General features: G+C 48.7%; 1 protein-coding gene across 1 annotated transcript in view; it reads right to left on the bottom strand.

Moving 5' to 3' along the window:
* The window catches only part of GNA15 (G protein subunit alpha 15), a 39714-nt gene extending 22428 nt beyond the window's left edge, over nucleotides 1–17286 (bottom strand). The window contains exon 1 of the mRNA XM_007951017.2: nucleotides 17154–17286. Within this exon, the coding sequence (XP_007949208.1) occupies nucleotides 17154–17286 (133 nt within the window). The remainder of the gene's footprint in view (nucleotides 1–17153) is intronic.
* Between the last annotated feature and the right edge of the window lie 4863 nt (nucleotides 17287–22149).

The raw sequence follows: 22149 nt of genomic DNA, 5'->3' as shown, positions 1-22149 counted from the left end.
GTGGAGTCTGTGAGATCCGCATGCAGCGCCACCATTTCCTTAGGAGTCCCATGGAGAAGCTTCAGGAGACCTGGTTTTTGGAGCTCTGGGGGTTTGGGGCCTGGCGAGGAGTTGCTAGTCTGTGGAAGGGGCTGTGAGCTCACATCCCCTGTATGGGGTGCTGACGATGTGCTAAGAACCCCATGTGCACCACCTCACATTAATCCCTAAGAGAGAGCAGCGACTCTTCATTTTTCATTTTGGGAAACTTAGTCTCATATCTGTGGAGAGGACAACCTTGGGTCAGGCAGCTGGGGAGCTAGGACTCAGAGGGTTTTTTTTTTTTTAATTAAAAAATTTACTTTGTCACTGTTGAGAATACACACAGCAGTTGTTGTTAGGTGCGGTCGAGTCAGCTCCAACTCATAGCGACCCCGTGTACAAAAGAACGAAACACTGCACGGTCCTGCTCCAGCCTCACGATCCCTGCTGTACCTGAGCCCATCATTGCAGCCACTGTGTCGGTCCATCTCGTTTTGAGGGCCTTCCCCTTCTTTGCTGACCCTTCACTTCACCCAGCTTGACATATTTCTCCAGGGAATGGTCCCTTCCGACAACATGACCAAAGTAGGTGAGACGAGTCTGGCCATTCTCGCTTTCAAGGGGCATTCTGGCCGCATTTCCTCCAGGGCAGGTTTGTTCATTCTTTTAGCAGTCTATGACACTTTCAGCATTCTTCGCCAGCACCACAGTTGAAAAGCATCGACTCTTCTTCAGTCTTCCTTATTCATTGTCCAGCTTTCACAGGCGTATGAGGTGACTGAAAATACCATGGCTTGAGTTAGGTGCACCTTAGTCTTCAAGGAGACATCTTTCCTCTTCAGCAATTTACAGAGGTCTTTTACAGCAGATTTGCCCAATGCAATATGTCATCTGATATCTTGACTGCTGCTTCCATGGGTGTTGATTGTGGAACCAAAGAATATGGAATTTATAACAACTTCAATCTTTTCTCCATTAATAAATTACAATAGTAATCCTGCTTATTGGTCCAGTTGTGAGGATTTTTGTTTTCTTTATATTGAGATGTAATCCATACTGCAGACTGTATTCTTCAATCTTCATCAGTAAGTGCTTCAAGTCATCCTCACTTTCAGCAAGCAAAGTTGTGTCATCTGCATATCACAGGTTGTTAATGAATCTTCCTCCAATCCTGATGCCATGTTCTTCTTCATATAGTCCAGCTTCTTGGATTATTTGCTCAGCATACAGATTGAATAAGTATGATGAAAGGATACAACCCTGATACACTCCCTTCCCGATTTTAAACTATGCAGTGTCATCTTGTTCTGTTCAAATGACAGCCTCCTGATCTATGTACAGGTTCCTCATGAGTACAATTAAGTGTTCTGGAATTCCCATTCTTCTCAATGCTATCCACAATTTGTTATGATCCACACAACTGAATGCCTTTGCATAGTCAATAAAACACAAGTAAACATCTTTCTGGTATTCTTTGCTTTGAGCCAAGATCCATCTGACATCAGCAATTATATCCTTCATTCCACATCCTCTTCTGAATCCAGCTTGCATTTCTGGAAGTACCCTATCGATATACTGCTGCAACTGTTTTTGAATTATCGTCAGTAAGATTTTACTTGTGTGTGCTATTAATGATATTGTTCAATAATTTCCACATTCTGTGGGATCACCTTTCTTTGGAATGGGTACAACTATGGATCTGTTCCAGTCAGTTGGCCAGGTAGCTGTCTTCCAAATTTCTTGGCATAGACAAGTGAGTGCCTCCAACATGGCATCCGTTTGTTGAAACATCTCAATGGGTATTTCATCAATTCCTGGAGCCTTGTTCTTTGGCAATTCCTTCATTGCAGCTTGGACTTCTTCCTTCAATACCAGTGTTCTTGATCATATGCCACCTCCTGAAATGGATGGACATAGACCAGTTCTTTTTGGTACAGTAACTCTGTGTATTTCTGCCATCTTCTTTTGATGTTCCTGCATCAGTCAATATTTTGCCCATAGAATCTTTCAATATTGCAACTCGAGGCTTAAATTTCCTCTTCAGTTCTTTCAGCTTGAGAAATGCCAAGCATGTTCTTCCCTTTTGGTTTTCTAACTCCAGGTCTGTGCACATTTCATTGTAATAATTGACTTTGTCTTCTTGAGCTGTTTTTTGAGGTCTGTTCAGTTCTTTTATCTTGTCATTTCTTCCATTTGCTTTAGCTACTCTCTGTTCAAGGGTAAGTTTCAGATTGTCTTCTGACATCCATTTTGGTCTTTTCTTCCCTTCCTGTCTTTTTAATGACCTTTTGCTTTCTTTATGGATGATGTTCTTGATGTCATCCCACAATTCCTCTGGTTGTTGGTCATTGGTGTTCAACACATCAAATCTATTCTTCAGATGGTCTCTACATTCAGTAGGTATATAATCAAAGTCATATTTTGGCTCTTGTGGACTTATTTTAATTGTCTTCAGCTTCACCTTGAACTTGGGTATGAGCAACTGATAGTCTGTTCCACAGTCAGCTCCTGCCTTGTTTTGGCTAAAGATACTGAGCTTTTCCATCACCTCTTTTCACAGATGTAGTCGATCTGATTCCTGCGTACTCCGTCTGGTGAAGTGTATAGCTATTGTTTGTGTTGTTGAAAAAAGGTATTTGCAATGAATAAGCTGTTGGTCTTGCAAAATTCTATGATGTGATCTCCAGCATCACCAAGCCCATATTTTCCAACTACTGGTGATTCTTCTTTGTTCCCAAATTTGCATTCCAACCACCAGTGATAATCAGCACATCCTGATTGCATGTTCGGTCAATTTCACACTGCAGAAATTGGTAAAAATCTTCAATTTCCTCTCTTTGGCTTTTGTGGTTGGTGCATAAATTTGAACAGTAGTATTAACTGGTCTTCCTTGTAAAAAAACCTCACTGCCATCAAGTCAGATCCAACTCATAGCAACCCCTTCTTGGGTTTCCAAGGCAGTATCACTATGGAAGTAGATTGTCCAATCTTCCTTCTGAGGAGTGGCTGGTGGGTTTGAACCACCAGCCTTCTTGTTAGCAGTCACATGCCTTAGGCAATTGTAGGCATATGGATATTATCCTATCACTGATAGCACTGTACTTCAGGATAGATCTTGAAACATTCTTTGTGACGATGAATGCCACGTCATTCCTCTTCGATTTGTCATTCCCGGCACAGTAGATCATATGGTTGTCTGATTGAGAATGGCCCAAACCAGTCCATTTCAGCTCACTAATGCCTAGGATATTGATCTTTATGTGTTCCATTTCATTTTTGACAACTTCCAATTTTCCTAGATTCAAACTTTGTACATTCCACGTTCTGATTATTAGTGGATGTTTGCAGCTGTTCCTTCCCATTTTCAGTAGTGCCACGTCAGAATGGGGATCCTGAAAGCTGTACTCCATCCACATCATTAAGGTCGCTCTACTCTGAGGAGGCAGCTCTTTCCTAGTCATATTTTGAGCGCCTTCCGACCTGAGGGGCTCATCTTCTGGCACCATATTGGACAATGTTTCAGGGCTGTTCATAAAGTTTTGCAGTAACATATCACACAGTGTTTCATGCCTATTCATAATGTTTTCACTGGCCAATTCTTTGAGAAGTGAATGGCCACTTCCTTCTGAGTCTGTCTTAGTCTGGAATCTCCACTGAACCCCATCCATCATGGGTGACCCTGCTGGTATTTGAAATACCAGTGACACAGCCTCCAGCCTCAGAGCAACATGCAAGGCACCACAGTAGGACACACGGGCAGATGAGCAGAACATGCTCCATCAATAATTTCTCCCTGCATCGTTCAGTGACAGTGGGGACAGTTGGACAGTTGGCCACCATCCTCACCCTCTTCTGAGGTGTTTCCCCCATGAGCATGAACTCACTGCCCCCAAAGCTTCCGATCTAACCTTTCAAGTTGCTGTTGTCAATATGACCCCATGGAAGCAGTTCTTTCCAAAAGCATAGCGTTCAAGGCAGACATTCTCTCATTACAAGCTAAGCTCTTGTGGGCAGATCTGCTCCGTCAAGGGAGTTGGAATCGACTCCACTGCACACGACTACTTGTGCGAAGATTTCAGGGGATGTTTTGGGGTTAAGGTTGAAAGATGTTCTCAAGGCAATAGTTGCCCTGGGCTTTTGAAGGATGATACCCAGGAATGCACCACGCTCTCATCACCCCATCATCCTTCATCGTCACAGTGAATCTCACCGTCCACTGAGGCCCCATTCAATCCTCACAAAAGTGGAAGGGAAAACAAACAAAGAAACAAAAGCAGCTGCTGTGGAGTCGCCTCTGACTCCTGATGCCCCCGTGTGTCTCAGAGCAGAACTGTGCTCCGTAGGGGTTTCCACGGCTGAGTTTTAGGAACTCAGTTGCCAGGCCTTTTCTCTGCAGCACCCCTAGCTGGACAGGCACCCCCGACCTTTTGGGTAGTACTTGTGTGCCTAACTGTGGGCACCACCCAGGGACCCCTAGTCCCCACAGAGTCCCTGTATGTTACAACTCACAGCGGAGGCAACTGGCTCAGAGAGGCAAAGGGACTGTCCCAGGTGGTTAACCCAAGTCCGGCCCCTTCATCAAGTAAATGGGACCTGGCCAACGCAGGGCTGGGTGAGGCCTCATCAGAATGCTCGTTAGTGGGATGTTTCCGTGGAGACTTGGAAACTAGCTGGCTCCTATATAAGTTACTGACAAGTCGATTGCAACTCCTGGTGGCTCCATGTGTTACAGAGTACAACTGCAGTCTGCCGGGTTTTCAGCTGCCATTTTTTTTCTTATTATTATTTTATTTTTTATTTTTTTTATTAGGATTTGGGTGAAGATTTACAGAGTAAATTCACTTTTCATACAGCAGTTCACATATACTTTGTCTCATGTCATTGACCAAAATTGACAATGCAGCAGCTCCCCTCCCACTTCCTCCCCATAGTTACCTCCTCCCAGTGCCCATCCCTTCACACTCTTCTGCACCCTGAGCTATCTCCCTGTGCATAAGCAGCCCTTCCTTCTCCCATGATTGTTCTCTCCAGGGCGTGTGTCTACTTGAGGTAAATGTTTAACTCACATGCCTGTACTTTGTTTGGCTGGAAACCACAGTTGTGGGTTCAATTCCAGACCTGAAGGGCAGCTAGGGGCCATAGTCTCAGTGGTTACACCAGGCTCCATTGGACCAGCAAACCTGGTCCCCACCTTCTTTTTTTTTTTTTGGCTCCAAATGATTTTGAGTTTTGTTCCACATTGTTCTCCCTCTCTATGCAGGATCTCCTACATCCCTTCCAAGTGGATGGCAGTGGTAGCTGGGCACCATCTAGTTCCTCTGGTCTCATAGTTGTATAGGTTGCAGATAGGATGGTGTACCAGTCGCTAGGACTGATTGTTTCCATTAATTTTGGTTTTCTTCTTTCTTCTTGACGAGGAGAGACCCGTTGTTGCATCTAGATGGCAGCTTCCTAGCTTTTAAGGTCCCAGTCGCTACTCGCCAAAGTAGTAGGTGGAACAATGTTTTGTATAGTATGTTATGCCAATTGAGCTTGATGTCCCCTGTGACTATGGTCCCAAGCCCGCAGGATCAACTACTCGGTCCCTCTGGGTAGCTGGCTGTGACCAAGTAATGACCATAGCCTTGCCCCTTGTCAGCTCTACTATACACCTGGGAATTCTAATCATTCACATGAATTTATAGGCCCATTGTCTGCCAACCCTGTATATGATCTTGGATACACTCTCCATTTAGACATACCTAATTGTTTAGCTTGTTCACCCATCTATCCGTCCCTATACCCATGTTTGCTTTCACTGACAACTCAGTATTGTATATGCAAAGGGGTTCATATTTGTTGTTTGTACTGCCCATGTAACTCTCTCTGTCTTTCTCATCCTCAATGCTGCCATATTGGTCACTCACATTTGGTACATTGCCCTTCTCTTCACCCAAATCAATATTTATCTCTATCTATCAGCATTCCCTCCCCTCCCCACCCCTGGTAACCAACAAAGAAAATGTCCTCCAATACATAAACCTTTCCTTAACTTTTACAATAACGGACTAATACAATATTTGTCCTTTTGTGACTGACTTATTTCGCTCTCAGCTGCCATTTTTACAGAAACAGATTGCCAGGACTTTCTTCTGCCCTGGAGGTGTTCGAAGCACCAGCCTTTCCGTAGCAGCGCAACCCAAACTGCCGAGCACAGGGACCTTAGACTACTCACGTGGGTGCCGCTGAAGGTGGCACTTAGAACTACGGCACGGGGTGGGATCCTGTGACCCCTCAGGCATCTTCCAACTCTTAGATTTAGCGTTCCCCAAAAGTATAAAAAAAACAAGTGTCACAAAGCAACAGTTAACTTTGTTTTGCTGAGATGCACTAATTGTTCCCTTCTGTTCTTTTTCATTAAAAAAAAAAAAAAAAAAAGTCCTGTCTGTTTGGGGGGATGAAAATGTTTTGCTTATGGATGGTGGCGGGCGGTGGTGGTCACAATGGCTCCGTCCAGTTGGCTCTGGCCCCTGGTGAGCCGTGTGCAATGTTTTGTTTGGCTCTCTCCACAGGGTTTTCCTGGCTGTGAGCTTTGGGAAGCAGACCGCCAGGCCTGCCTACTGAGGGGCCTCTGGGTGGGTGTGGACAGCCAAGAGTTAGGCTGGTTGGGCAGTTAACCGTCTGCTCCGCCTGGGAACTCATGAATGTCATTACTGCCACTGAATGGAACTTAGAAAAAGGTTAAAATGGGACATTTTCTGTTATATATTCTTTGTTGTTGTTGGGTGTTGTCGAGTCCACTTGACTGATAGGGACCCCATGTGACAGGGGAATTGCCCCACAGGGCAGCCAAGCTTTTCATGTGTTCATTTCCTGCCTGTGAAATGTTCTCCCATCCCATCCTCGGCCTGAGATTGGTCGCCATAGTCCTTAACAAGCACACGACTGCATCCAAGCGCTTCCGGAGTTTCCCCCCTGTCAGTTCCGCAGAGCTCCCTCCCTCCCCCCAAGCTCTTGCTGTCTTCGCCCTGACATCAGGCTGACACAGCGCTCAGCACCAAGCGCCCCACTAGCTTGGCACACACAGGCTCCTCGCAGCTGGATGCAGCCACTCGAAGATGGGCGTGGCGCTCGTCTGAGACAGCTTCCTGAATCCACGTGCTCAGCCATCTCAGGCATTTGGCTGCTAAGCTAAGAATCTGCGGTTCGAACCCACAGGTTGATCTGCGGGAGAACGATGAGGCAGCCTTCTTCCCTAAGGATCACACGCACACACAAAAAACCTCACTGCCATTGAGTAGATTCGACTCATAGCGGCCCGTCCTTGGGTTTCCAAGGCAGTATCTATCTCTACAGAAGTAGATTGCTCAACCTTCCTTCTGAGGATGGGTTTGAACCGCCAGCCTTCTAGTTCCAGTCAAAATGCCTCAGGCCTTGAAAACCCTCTGGGGCAGTTCCACTCTGTCCTCTAGGGGCGCTGTGAGTCCAAATGGACTCCACGGCAGTGAGTTTGGTTTGGGCTTTGTTTCCCTAAAGATTGACAGCCTTGGAAACCCTGTGGGGCAGTTCCACTCTGTCCTCTAGGGGCGCTGTGAGTCGGAATCGACACTATGGCAATGAGTAGGCCATTGAGGCTGAAGCAGGTCTTCGGCCAGAGTAATGTCCATTTCACCTCTGGTAGCACTAGGATCGTGGATGGAGATGAATTTTGAACGCACTCAGGCTTCTGCCTCCGTGCAAATCAGCGGCGACCGGGAAAGAGCTCTTTGTATGTATTTTACCATACTAAATCGGTTATTTTTTAAATACATTTTTTAAAAATAATTCTGGTCACAATCTACTGAATGGACTTGAGGAATGAAGAATGGGTCCCAACCCAAACTTTGGGAATTTCATTGGCACCCCCCACCCCCGCTGGGGCTGATGGCTGCCCCAAAGCTCCTGGGTGGCAATGAGGGAAGTGGTCTGCTTGCGGAAACCCCTGCGCCCAAATGGGGCTGGGGGCTGGAGAGCCATTTGCAACCTGGCCCGGCCACAAAGCCCGGACAGGAAGTGGCTGCTTCCTCCTGGAGTGAACGAGGAAGTGGAACCAGGCGAAAGCGGGAAGGAGTCGTGCCAAGTGCTGGGTATCACGAGGTGGGCCGCCCCTGGCTCTCCCTCGGAGGCTTGGTGCCTCCCACCCACGGCCACCGCCCCAGGGAGCCGGACCTGGGCATCAAGGGGCAGGAGGCTGGGCTTCTACGTCTCATTCAGGCTGTGGATCCCACCCGAAGCCTGCTACCTCCCTCAGTTTCCCCATCTGTTCTCTGGTTCTCTGCCAAGGCAGAGTAACAGGGTGGTCAACAGCATGGCCTCTGGAATCAGAATTCTAGGTTCGAACTCTGGATGTGCAACTTTGGGCAAGTTACTTCCTCTCTCTAGCCTCAGTTTCCCCACCTGGAGATACAAGTAGTACCTGCCTCAGATTGCTAAGGGCAGAGCTGGTACTTCAATAGCTTCATTCTGTCTTTTTTTAAATTTTTTTTGTCCTCCTTCAGGCCAAAGACAGACCCCAGCTCTCTTACCCTCTTCCTGAAAAAGATCAGTTAGCCATCTCTGGGGGTAGGGGAGACTTGGATTCCACACCTGTTTTCAAGAAGAAAGGAAGGTGCAGAAGTGACCCTCAGAACTGGGAGGGTGATGATCCAAAGCGCAATCAACAGTGCCACCGTCAGTGCTTGGGGACAAGGACAGACCCCCCAGGAGCCAGTAGAAGTAGCTTTCTGATTGGCGGCTGGCTGAGCAAAGGTCAGAATGGTGTGGATAAGGGGTGTCCCTAGCAACAGGAAGATGGAGTATAGCCTCTGAGGAAAATACCCCTGAAACAGGATTTGCTCATTCATTTCTTTTTCATTCATTTAAAAACAGTTATTGAAGCTTCTGGAGCCATGGAGGCTGGATGACCACCTGAAACAATTGTCCTAAGATAATCTTTAAAACTTAAACCAGAAATAGCCCCTGAAGTCTTCTTTAAACAAACGACAGTTTAACATAACTGGTAACGAATATGAGTAGCTTAGGAAGAGCCACGAACACTGTCTGCTACAGTGCAGGACCACAAGCCCCTCAGGAGAAGGCGCTCCAAATATGACTGGGTCTTCTGGTTCCCTGGTGCCCCTCTGACTAGAAAAATATGCCACCAATGGGATGGCCTTAACAAACAGGAGTTTATGCTCTTACAGTTTGGAGGCTTTAAGTCCAAGTTCAAAGTGCCAGGCTCTAGGGGCTGGGTGAAAGCCCCTCAACCTTGGGGTCCAGCTCTGCCTCCTGATCCCAGCCCATTGAAGCTGGAGGCTTTTCTTCACTCAGACAGCTGCTGGCTGCTGAGGCTGACAAGCCCAAGGTTGACAAGTAAAAGGGCACAGTTCTGATGTTACCAAACCACATGGCAGGCCATTAACTTAAGTCCATTGTAAGTCCCAAGGTTGGCAGAGCATGGCAGGCCACTGAACAATGACATGGCTACATGCAGGGTTTAAGGTGCCATAAGCTAGAGACCATTTCCAAGTCTTCTTCTTATATTCAGGAAGCAGAACACGTCCCAAAGGCAGCTACTCAGCTGCTTGTGGTAGATCCCACCATGGAGTTGATTGCCAGTCTCCTCATGGGAATAACTACCACCAGCTGCCCAGCCACTCAACCAGGCCCAGCCAAGCTGACACACAAATATAAATGGGGAAGAACTGCCTTCTCAGAGTAGAGGCAACCTTAAGGACATGGATGGAGTAAATCTTTCGGGACCTCCGTTTGCTGATGGGGCAAGACTCAAAATGGGAAGAAACAGCTGCAAACATCCATTAATAATCAGAACGGGGAATGTCTAGGAAAATAGGAAGTGTTCAAAATTGAAATAGAACACATAAAGATTGATATCCTAGGCATTAGTGAGCTGAAAAGAACTGGCTTTGGCCATTTTGAATCAGATAATCATATGGTCTGTTATGCCGGGAATGACAAATTGAAGAGGAATAGTGTCACATTCATCGTCACAAACAACGTTTCAAGTTCTATCCTGAAGTACAACGCTGTCAGTGATAATATTCATGCGCCTCAAAGAAAACCAGTTAATATTATTATTCAAACTCACTCACCAACCACTAAAGTCAAAGTTGAAGAAATGGAAGATTTTTACCAACTTCTGCAGTCTGAAATTGACCAAACATGCAATCAAGATGTGTTGATTATCACCAGTGATTGAAATGTGAAAGTTGAAAACAAAGAAGAATCACCAGTAGTTGGAAAATATGGCCTTTGTGATAGAAACGACAGCAGAGATCACAGGATAGAATTCAGCTAGACTGATGACTTATTAATTGGAAATACCTTTTTCCAACAACACAAACAGCAGCTATACAGACATGCAGATGACACAGCCTTACTTGTGAAAGTGAAGAACACTTGAAGCACTTACTGATGAAGATCAAAGAGTACAGCCTTCTTATGGATTAAACTTCAGCATAAAGAAAATGAAAATCCTCACAACTGGACCAATAAGCAACATCATGATCAACGGAGAAAGATTGAAGTTTTGTCATTTTACTTGGATCCACAATGAACACCAATGGAAGTAGCAGTCAAGAAATCAAACGACGTATTGCACTGGGCACACCTGCTGTAAAAGACCTCTTTAAAGTGTTAAAGAGTGAAGATGTGACTCTGAAGACTAAGGTGTGCCTGGCCCAAGCTTGGTATTTGCCTCAAGCTCTGGTAGCACAGTGCCTAAGGCACTTGACTGCTCACCAGAAAGCTGGCGGTTCAAACCCACCAGCCCCTCCTCGGAAGGAAGGTTGGGCAATCTACTTCCGTAGTGATACTGCCTCGAAACCCAAGGAGGGGTCGCTATGAGTCAGGTCTTACACCACGGCACACAACAACAACAACATATGCATGTGAGAGCTGGACGATGAATGAGGAAGAATTGATGCATCTGAGTTATGGTATTGGGGAAGAATACTGAATGTACCGTGGACTCGCAGAAGAATGAACAAATCAGACTTGAAGAAGTACAGCCAGAGTGTTCCTTAGAAGTGAGAATGGCCAGACTCTGCCTGTCGTACTTTGGTCGTGTCACCAGGAGGGACCGGTCCCTGAAGAACGATACATGAGGTAAAGCAGAGGGTCTGTGAGGAAGAGAAAGACCCCCAATGAGGTGGATGGACCAGTGGTGGCAACAATGGGCTCAAACATAGCAAAGACTGTGAGGATGGCACAGGAGCAGGCCATGCCCAGAGGTGCCCACGATACACGTGGGCCTTTCTGTATGGGCGACACAGGGATCCAATCGACTGCATCTGTGAACAGTGGTGACTGAGAAGCTAACTGTCATCAGCCAGTACCAAGCCAACGGCTGACTGAGGGGCAGATTATCAGTTGCTCGTAGGCAAGTTCAAGTTGAAGCTAAAGGAAACTGAAACAAGTCTGTGAGAGCCAAAGAAGGATCTCAAGTATATCGCACCTGAATTTAGAGACCGTCTCAAGAATAGATTTGATGCATTGAACACTAATGACTGAAGACCACATGACTTGTGGGATGACAGTAAGGACATCAGACATGAAGAAAGCAAAAGCTCATTAAAAAGACAGGAAAGGAAGAGAAGACCAAAGTAGATGTCAGAAGAGACTCTGAAACTTGCTCTTGAGTGCAGAGCAGTTTAAGCGAATGGAGGGCATGATGAAATAAAACAGCTGAACAAAAGATTTCAAAGGGCGGCTCAAGAAGACAAAGTAAAGTATTATAGTGAACCTTGTGTTCTGGTTCCTAGTGCCGCTCTGACAAGAATATACCACAAATGGGATGGCCTTAACAAACAGGAGTTTATTCTTACAATTTGGAGGCTTTAAGTCAAGTGCCAGGCTCTAGGGGCTGGGTGAAAGCCCCTCAACCTTGGGGTCCAGCTCTGCCTCCTGCTCCCGGCCCACTGGAGCTAGAGGCGTTTCTTCACTCAGCCAGCTGCTGGCTGCTGAGGCTGAGAAGCCCAAGGTTGACAAGTAAAAAGGCACAGTCCTAATAATACCAAACCACACAGCAGACCATTAACTTAAGTCCATTGTAAGTCCCAAGGTCGGCAGAGCATGGAAGGCTGCTGAGCAATGACACGGCTACATGCAGGGTCCAAGCGTGCCATACACTATAGACCATTCCCAAGGCTTCTCCTTATATACAGGAAGCAGACCACATCCCAAAGGCAGCTACTCAGCTGCTCCCAGTAGATTCCACCATGGAGCTGATTGCCAGTCTCATCATGGGGAATACTACATCCAGCTGCCCAGCCACTCAGCCAGGCCCAGCCAAGTTGACGCACAAACACAACCACCACACCGTCCAAAGACCTGGGATTAGAAAACCAAAAGGGAAGAAGACACTGCATTTTTCCAGCTGAAAGAACTGAAGAAAAATTCAAACCTCAAGTTGCAAATTGAAGAATTTTATGGGCCAAATATTGAATGAGGCAGGAAGCATCAAAAGAAGATGGAAGGAATACACAGAGTCACTGCACCAAAAAGGACTGGTAGATCTTCAGCCATTTCAGGAGGTGGCATATGATCAAGAACCAACGGTATCAAAGGAAGAAGGCCAAGCTACGCTGAGGGGACTGGCAAAGAACAAGGCTCCAGGAATTGACTGGATACCCATTGAGATGTTTCAACATACGGATGCCCCACTGGAGGCACTCACCTGGTTATGCTAAGAGATTTGGAGGACAGCTACCTGGCCAACCTAGTCGAAGAGATCCATGTTTGTGCCCATTGCAAAGAAAGGTGATCCCACAGAATGTGGAAATTATAAAAACATATATGTATCATTAATACCACACACAAGCAATGTGTTGCTGAAGATAATTAAAGAATGGGCAAAGTACGTTGACAGGGAACTGCCAGAAATTCAAGCCAGATTGAGAAAATGGTGTGGAATGGGTGATATCACTGCGAATGTTTAACGGATCCTGGCTGAAAGCAGAGAATGCCAGAAAGATGTTGACCTGTGTTTACTGACTGTGCTAAGGCATTTGGCTGTGTAGATCGTAAAAAATTATGTACAACACTGCAAAGAATGGGGATTCCCGAACACTTAATTGTGCTCATGAGCAACCTGTACACGAGGAGGGTGTCGTTCAAACAGAACAAGGGGACACTGCGTGGTTAAAATCAGGAAGGGAGTACGTCAGGGTTGCACCTTTCCCCACACTTATTCAGTCTCTGCACTGAGCAAATAATCCGAGAAGCTGGACTATATGAAGAAGAATGTGGCATCAGGATTGAAGGAAGAATCGTCAACAACCTGCGATACACTGATGTACAACTTTGCTTGCTGAAAGTAAGGATGACTTGAAGCAGTTACTGATGAAGATCAAACAATAGAGCCTTCTATATGTATATATATATATGTGTGTGTGTGTATATATATATATATATATACTCTCTCTATATATATACACACACACACACATATACTCTCTCTCTATATATATATACACACACACAACAAATAAATATACACCTCTATGCATGCAAAGGATGAACAATGAATAAGAAAGGCCAAAGGAGATTTAATGCATTTGAATTATGGTGTTGGGAAAGAATATTAAACACACCACAGACTGCCAGAAGAACAAACAAGTCTGTCTCGGAAGAAGTACAACCAGAATGTTCCTCAGATGCAAGATTGACAAGGCTTCATCTCATGTACTCTGGACATACTATCAGGAGGGGCCAGTCCCTGGAGAAGGGCGTCATCCTAGGAAAAGTAGAGGATCAGCAAAAAAGTGGGGGACTTCCACAAGGTGGACTGACACAGTCTGCGACAATGGGCTTGACCGTAGCAACCATCGTGGCGACGGCGCAGCGCGGGCAGTGTTCCTGCTGTGCAGGGTTGCAATGCGTCAGAATCCACCTGACAGCATCTCAGGACAAGAACAGCAGTGAACAATGTCTGCCTTGAACATCCGGCCCTTTTGAAGGACTGTCTCTATGGGAGCCAATTGACAAGAACAACTTGAAAGGTTTGATAGAAGTCTTAGGGGGGCAGTGAGTGCATGCTAATAGGGGAAGGACGACCTAGCAAATGAGGGTGAGAATGGTTGGGCACCTCACAGAAGACCATCAAGGCCACTGAATTGTGGGTGTAGACATGGCTGAGTTGGTGTGTTTCCTGCTGTGTAGGTCCTCAACAAACAAATAAATTATTTTAAAAAATACAAACATTTATGGAGCACGCACCAGGTGCCAAAGTTGTTGTATTTCTGTACTAGATGCTGGGAATTTGAGACAGAACAAGACAGAGCCCCTGACCTCGTGTTGCTTGGTGGGTAATTGGAGGGACGGAAAGTAAAGCAATAAATGTTTACTAGTTAGTGCTATGGAAAAACATCAAGCAGAGAAAGGGGAAAGAGAAGGACGGGGCTGTCATTGTAGTCTGGGGTAGTCAGGGAAGACCTCTCTGAGGAGGCAACTCTTGAGCTCAGAACTGCATGAAGTGAGGGAGCCATCCATACAGAGGTTTGGGTTATACTGAAAGCTCTTGGCAAGGTGAATGACAAGTGCAAAGGCCCTGTGGTAGTTATGTGGCAACCTGGCTGGGCCTGGTTGAGTGCCTGGGGAGCTGGATGTAGTTATTCCCCAAGATGAGACTGGTCATCAGCGCCATGGTGCGATCTACTAGAGCAGCCGAGGAGCTGCCTTAGGGATGTGCTCTGCTTCCAGTAATGGGAGAAGACGCTTTGAGAAAGGTCTGCAGCTTTTGGCACGCTTCGATCCTGCAGGTGGCCATGTCATTGTTCACCAGCCTGCCATGTTGCCTGCCAATCTGGGGACTGTCTCTGGGCTTCAGCTAGTGGCCTGCTGTGTTGCTTGCTAATCTTGAGACTGTGCCATTTTACTTGTCAACCTTGGGCTTGTCAGCCTCAGCAGCCAGCAGCTGCCTGAGTTTGGAGAAGCCACCAGCTCCAGTGGGCCGGGAGCAAGAGGCAGAGCTGAAGTCCAAGGTTGAGGGGCCTTCACCCAGCCCCTAGAGCTGGCACTTGAACTCGGACTTCTAGCCTCCTACACTGTAAGGGAATAAACTCCTGTTCGTTAAAGCCATCCTACCTGTGGTATTTTCTATTAGAGCAGCCCTCGAGAACCAAAGTGGAAATAAATGAATTTGAGATGTTCAAGGAAAGAGAAATAATTTTATCAATTTTGATAAACACCTAGCCTGATGAATCAAGAGAAAGGAGCAAAGTTACAAATGACTAATATCAAGAATGTGAGAGAGACATCAGTGCAGATCATACAGATATTAAAAGGATAATGACCGAATTATTATAAACAACTTTATGCCAATATAGTTGACAACTCAGAGGAAATGGACAAATTCTTCAGAAATGAGCAAAGCTCAGTCAAGAATGACCTCAACAACCCTGTACCTACTCAAGAAACCTGATAGAAATACTTAGCGACGAAATTGCATTTGCAATTAAAACCGTTCCAGGCTCAGATGGTTCCACCAGACATTTCAGGAAAAATGACACACCCAGGTGAATTATGGGAGAAAAGAATGGGAGCTGACATCATGGAGGTCACGGAGGGCCAGAGTTTGAGTTTCATGCCACACCAGATCTACTCGAAAGAGTAATGATTTTACCTAACTTAGCAAGAGAGCCCAAGGCTAGAGTTGGAAAGGCTGTGGATTAAGGTGCAATTCCTAGGGACCTCTGCTCCCCACTGTCTTTCCCCTGCTCCTTGGGCTGTGTCTTCCCACCCAGGGCAGGCAGGGGTGATGCTGACAACCTCAAGGGGCCAGGGATCTTCTCCGGCCCCCATCCCAGGGCCCTCTTGGCTCCAGGAGTCCTGAAAAGACCTTCCAAGGCTAGCGTCCTTGGGGTTAAGTCGGTCATGAGCGGGGGAAGGTAGTAGGGTGAGCAGAAGAGGTGTGCTGGCGACAGAGCCTTGGGATTTCAGAGCTCAGAGTCTCGGGGCCTTACAGCTTCCAAAACCGCCCCAAATCACTCCTACTTCCCTGCCCTGTTTTCTTTTCCTTCTACCTCTTGTCACGGCCTGAAATTGTTTCATTTCCTAATTTACTTATGACTTAATGTCTGTCTCCCAGATTGGCGGATGAGCCCTACACAGGCAGAAACCTTTTCTATCTCGTTCACTGCTGTGTCTCTACCTCTTGTCCAGTAGTAGTTGTCATGTTTAATAAGTCACTTGTGACCCACAGTGACATCACGTGACGGAGCAGACCTGCCCCATAGTGTTTGCTAGGCTGTGGTCTTTTTTTTTTTTTCTTAATTTTTATTGTGATTTGGGTGAAAGTTTACAGAGCAAATTCATTTCCCACACAGCAGTTCATACACATTTGTTTTGTGACGCTGACTGCAATTCCCCACAATGCAACAGCTCTCTTCCCACTTCCTCCCTGCAGTTACCTCTTCCCTGTGTCCTTCTTTCCTATGCATTCCTGCCTCCTGAGCTGTCTCCCTGTGCAAACACTGCCCTTCTGTGTAGGCTGCAATCGTTATAGAAGGAGATGGCTAGGTCTCTCTCCCAAAGAGCAGCTGGTGGGTCTGAACTGCTAAACTTTCGGTTTGCAGTAGAGTGCTAAACCATTGTGTCACCAGGGCTCCTACTACGGATGGGACTTGATATGTTGTGAATCAATCAACACCGGCCCCTTGGCTGTGCTTGGCCCAGAAGGGCTCCTACAGGCAAAGCTGCCGGAACAAACCCTAACCAACAGGAGAAAGGTTGGGAGGGTCCTGAACCCCCTGGAGATGAAGGGAGAGACAGAGCCAACCCAGCCCATGCGGCTCCCCAGCCCCCAGGGCGGGTTGCACACCTGAGCTTGTCATTCCCCCCTGGTGACACAGAAGCAGGCAGGGCAGGCTGGGCCTGCCTGGCAAGAGCTGGGCTGCCACCAGGCCACCAGGCCGACCCACCTCTGCTCTCACAGATGCCCTGCTAAGTGGCTGGGCCTGGGGTTGGAATCTCACCTTCCGTAGCAAATGTGGCCTCTCTGAGCCTCAGTCTTTCCAGCAGTAAAGTGGGCTTCCGGCGTCTCCCGGTGCCACAGTCGATGCCCGGGAGTCCCACTCGGACTCCATGCCCAGCTGGCCCCCTCCCTCCGGACTCACCCAGCAACAGCAGCTTCAGCTCCCCGCGATCCCGTTTCTTCTGTTCTAGAAGGATCTTGGTGATCTCCTGGTCGATCCGGGCCGCCGTCTTCTCGTCCTCCGTCATACACCACGGGCAGCAGCGCCATGTCATGGCCCCCCACCCCGCTGGGCAGGGTGCCCCACCCTGGCCAGCTCCGGGAAGAGCTCCAGGCAGCCTGGCGCAAAGGGGCTGTTTTCTTCTCGGGGGGTTACCCCCCAGGGCCTCCAGCTTCCCTGCCTCGGGGTGACTGGGGAGCCAAGTCGGAGAAGCCTGGGTGCTAGGCACAGGGCGGGGCCGGGGGAGGAGCGGGAGAGGCGGGCTGGGAGGCTCATGGCTCCCCGCCCATCGTCAGACCTGCCCCGACCCAGCCAGGCAGGTTGCCGCGCGAAAAGCACCCTGAGAGGTGAGATGGGTGCCCCCCGGGGAAGGTGGGTGGCGGCAAGAAAAATCCCCAGCCACAGTGTGGGTGCCAGTGGTGGTCAACAGGCTTTCCTTCCTCATTCTGAAGAAGGGGCGGACACTTGCCTCTGAGGCCTCTGACACGTGGCCTCTCGCTGCTGCCCCGCTGTCCCCCTACCCCTCACTTTCTCACCCTCCTCTAAGCCAATTAGGGACCAATACTGTTGTTGTTGGAACCCTTGAGTGTTGCAGAGGGTTAAGTGCTGGACTACTAGCCCAAAGGCTGGTGGTTCAAACCCACCCAGAGGCATCGGAAAAGAAAGGCCTAGAGATTTGTTTCCAGAAGTCCGTAGCGGGGAAGACCCCACGGGGTGCCCTTCTCCTCTGAAATGCGTGAGGTCACCATGAGTTGGAATCAACTTGACAGCAGCAGTTAACCGTGACTATCCAAACAATGAGACCTGTGTAGCCCATAAACCAAGGAGCTCTGGTGGCACAGTGCCTAAGGCACTTGACTGCTAAGCAGAAGGTTGGTGGTTCAAACCCACCCGCCACTCCACAGAAGCAAGACTGGGCAATTGACTTCTGTAAAGCTTTACCGCCTCAGAAACCCAGTGGGGGTCCCTATGAGTTGGAATCGACTCGACAGCAGTGGGTTTTTTTTTTGTTGTTGTTGTTGTTTTTAGCCAATAAACAAACCACAATAAGTAATACTGCTGCTGGCGGTTGCTGTCTAGGACGCTGGACGACCCCTCGGGTGACAGAACACAAGCTGCGGCCGGCCCTGTGCCGTCTTTGTGGCGGGCGGTCGGTGCGGCCCTGGGTTCTGGCCGCTGTGTTCTGGGTGTCTCCCGCCCTACGGGGCTCAGCTTCCAGCACCATGTCCAGCAGGGTTCCGCTGTGGCCCTCAGGCTTTCACTGGCTGAGGTTCAGAAGCACGCAGCCAGGTCTCTCTCCCCAGTCTCAGTCTGGACGCTCCCATGAAACGTGTCCACCAGGGGTGACCCTGCTGGTGTTTGACATGCTGGTGTCATAGCCTCCAGCCTCCCAGCAACACTCAAGCCAGCACAGTGTGACAAGCTGACAGCTGGTGGTGGCCTCATACTGTTGTCGGGTACCACTGAGCTGTGGACTCCTAGTGGTCCATGGGACAGAGCACAGCAGCCCTAGCTCACGGCCATCAAGTCGATCCCAACTCATGGCGACCCCTGCTTGGGTTTCCGAGGCGGTATCTCTACGGGAAGTAGATTGCCCAGTCTTCCTTCTGAGGAATGGCTGGTGGGTTTGAACCACCAGCCTTCTGGTTAGCAGTCCGATGCCAGCCCTATAGGGACAGTAATCTCTATGGGAGCAGATCACCAGATCTTTCTCCTTCAGAGTTGTTGGGAGGGTTTGAACCACCAACCTTTCAGTTAGAAGCTGAGGGCTTAACCTTTGTGCCAACAGGGCTCCTCAACCTGTAGTTACTATTATTATCCCCACTTTACATGTGGGGAAACTGAGGACAGAACAATTAAAATCACCTTCAGGGACGGCACAGCTAGGATGAGACAGAGCTGGGATTCTGTCCAGCCTGTAGTCCAAACTCTAACTGGGCTGCTTTGGGTTCCATGGCACCCAACAATGGACCCTTCACAGATGGCACCGGCGGGGCTCAGAGAGGGTGAGTGAGGCCCCCAGAGTCACACAGCAAGTGGCTGCAACAGTCTCCCCTCCCCCACAGCAGGCTCAGTGCTGGCGGCCCCCCGCCCAGCACGAATGATGTTGATTCATAGCGAATGGCAGACGGGAAGCGTGATAGGCGCCCCCCCCACCCCCGGCTCCCCGAGGCGAGAGGCCAGGACTTCCTACTCCAGGGCAGGTGATGGCTCCAGTAGCGATAACCAGCTGGGCTGTGCTGGAGGCTGTGGGGTCCCAGCCGGGAACAGAGGGAAGTCGAGGTCCCGGGACCAAGGCAGGTTATCCTCCTGGCTGCTCCCGGCTGATGGAGGGGACACCAGGTCCCGAGCGAGTCACAAGCGGACGTGCACAGTGTCAGGCTCCTGTCTGCTACCTTCCACCACTCCCGCCGACTCTACCCCCCAGACACCCTGTGGTCCGGCCTCTGCTCACATCCCCAACATCAAAACAAGGCTTCTTGCTAGTTCCCCAAATAGGCAGCTGCTTCCTCACCACGTGGCAGGCTCCGTTCCAGACTTGGCTTGATTTTCAGTGCATATGAGGCCGGGTCTGGCTCAACAGCACCTAACAACAACACCACCAACAACATGAGGACACAGAGGGGAGCAGGTGGGTGTAAAGTGTCCAGCCACCCAGAGAACCCAGGAAACACGCCTGCGTAAACTAATAACCCCAAAACCAAACCCGATGCTGTTGGGTTGGTTCCCACTCATGGTGCCCCCATGTGACGGGCTAGAACCGTGCCCTAGGGTTTTCTCAGTGGGATCTTCACTGAAGCACATTGTCAGGCCTCTCTTCCTCAGTGCCACGGGGTGGGTTCCAACTGCCAACCTTTAGGTTAGGAGGTGTGGCAGTTATGTTGGTGTGTCGACTTGGCTGGGCCTGGTTGAGTGGCTGGGCAGCTGGTGTTAATCCCCATGAGGAGACTGGCAATCACGCCATGGTGGGATCTACCACAAGCAGCTGAGTAGCTGCCTTTGGGATGTGGTCTGCTTGCTGCATATAAGGAGAAGCCTTGGGCATGGTCTCTAGCCTATGGCACGCTTGGACCCTGCATGTAGCCGTGTCGTTGCTCAGCAGCCTGCCATGCTCTGCTGACCTTGGGACTTACTTACAATGGACTTGAATTAATGGCCTGCCATGTGGTTTGGTAACATCAGGACTGTGCCATTTTATTTGTCGACCTTGGGCTTGTCAGCCTCAGCAGCCAGTAGCTGCCTGAGTGAAGAGATGCCTCTAGCTTCAGTGGGCCGGGAGCCAGAGGCAGAGCTGAAGGCCGAGGGGCTTTCACCCAGCCCCTGGAGCCTGGTACTTTGAACTTGGACTGAAAGCCTCCAAATTGTGAGGGAATGAACTCCTGTTTGTTGAGGCCATCCCGGTTGTGGTATATTCTTGTCAGAGCGGCACAGGTAACCAGAACAGTGGTCAAGTGCAAACCATCTGCGCCACCCAGGGACCCACATAACCTAATAAATTGTTGTTAAACCAACACTCAGCGGTCACCCAGCCAGGCCAAGACAAAGAGCGTCATCAGTGGAAACAACCCAAATGTCCGTCAACGGATGGACAGAAAAACAGAACGTGGCCCCTCCATGTTGTTGTCAAGGGCTTTCGTTGGGTCTGACTCACACGGACCCCATGCACAATGGAATGAAACGCCGCCTGGTCCCGCGCCAGCCTCACGATCCCTGCTGTACCTTAGCCCCTTGTCGCAGCCGCTGTGTCAGTCCATCTCATTGAAGGCCTTCCCCTTTTTCACTGACCCTCCACTTTACCAGCATGAAATCCTTCTCCAGGGGATGGTCGCTTCTGATAACATGACCAAAGTAGGTGAGATGAAGTCTGGCCGTTCTCACGTCCAATGGGCATCCCAGCTGCACTTCCTCCAGGATAGATCTGTTAGTTCTTTCAGCAGTCCATGATACTTTCAGTATTCTTCGCCAACAACACAACTCAAAAACCTCAGCTCTTTCTTCTTATTTGTTGTCCAGGAGCTCTGGTAGCATAGTGCCTAAGGCACTTGACTACTAACCAGAAGGCTGGCGGTTCAAACCCACCAGCCACTTCTCAGAAGGAAGATGGGGCAGTCTACTTCTGTAGTGATACCGCCTCGGAAACCCGAGGAGGGGTTGCTATGAGTCAGGTCCGACTCGATGGCACATAACAACAACAACAATTCATTGTCCGGCTCTCACATGCATACGAGGCGACTGAAAACACCACGGCTGGGTCTGGAATATTACTCAGCTGTGAAGAGAGACGAAGCGAATGAAGCTTGAAAACATGCTGAGTGAAATCAGACACAAAAAGACAAACACTGTGTGGTCCCACTTATATAAAACAGGCAAATCTACAGAGAGCCACAGGGGCCCTGGTGGCACGATGGTTGAGCGCTCGGCTGCTAACTGAAATGTCGGTGGTTTGAACTCACTCAGACGCTCCTTATGAGAACAACCTGGGATCTGCTCCCGTGAAGATGACATTTAGAAAACCCTGTGGGGTAGCTCTGGGAGCTCAGATAGCATAGTGTCTAAGGCATCTGACTGCTAACCAGAAGGCTGGCGGTTCAAACCCACCAGCCATTCCACAGAAGGAAGACTGGGCAGTCTACTTCCATAAAGATTTATCATCCCAGAAACCCAAAGGGGGTTGCTGTGAATCTGAATCGACTCACTGGCAGTGGGTTTGGGTTTTGGGGTTTTTGGATGGACTGTAAGAAGAACCAACAAAGTGGTCCTGGAAGAAGTACAGCTGGAATGCTTCTAAGAAACAAGGATGGTGGGACTCCGTCTCTTGTACTTTGGTCATGTTTCCAGAAGGGACCAGTCCCAGGAGAAAGACATCATGCTGGATGAAGTAGAGGGTCAGCAAAAAAGAGGAAGCCCCTCAGTGAGA

The sequence above is a fragment of the Orycteropus afer genome, unplaced genomic scaffold, assembly GCF_000298275.1.
Source record: "Orycteropus afer afer isolate SDZICR_OR568_19922 unplaced genomic scaffold, OryAfe1.0 scaffold00291, whole genome shotgun sequence".
In the NCBI taxonomy this organism is placed as follows: Eukaryota; Metazoa; Chordata; class Mammalia; order Tubulidentata; family Orycteropodidae; genus Orycteropus; species Orycteropus afer.
The sequence above is the reverse complement of the archived record's forward strand: the minus strand, read 5'-3'. Positions and strand labels throughout refer to the sequence as shown.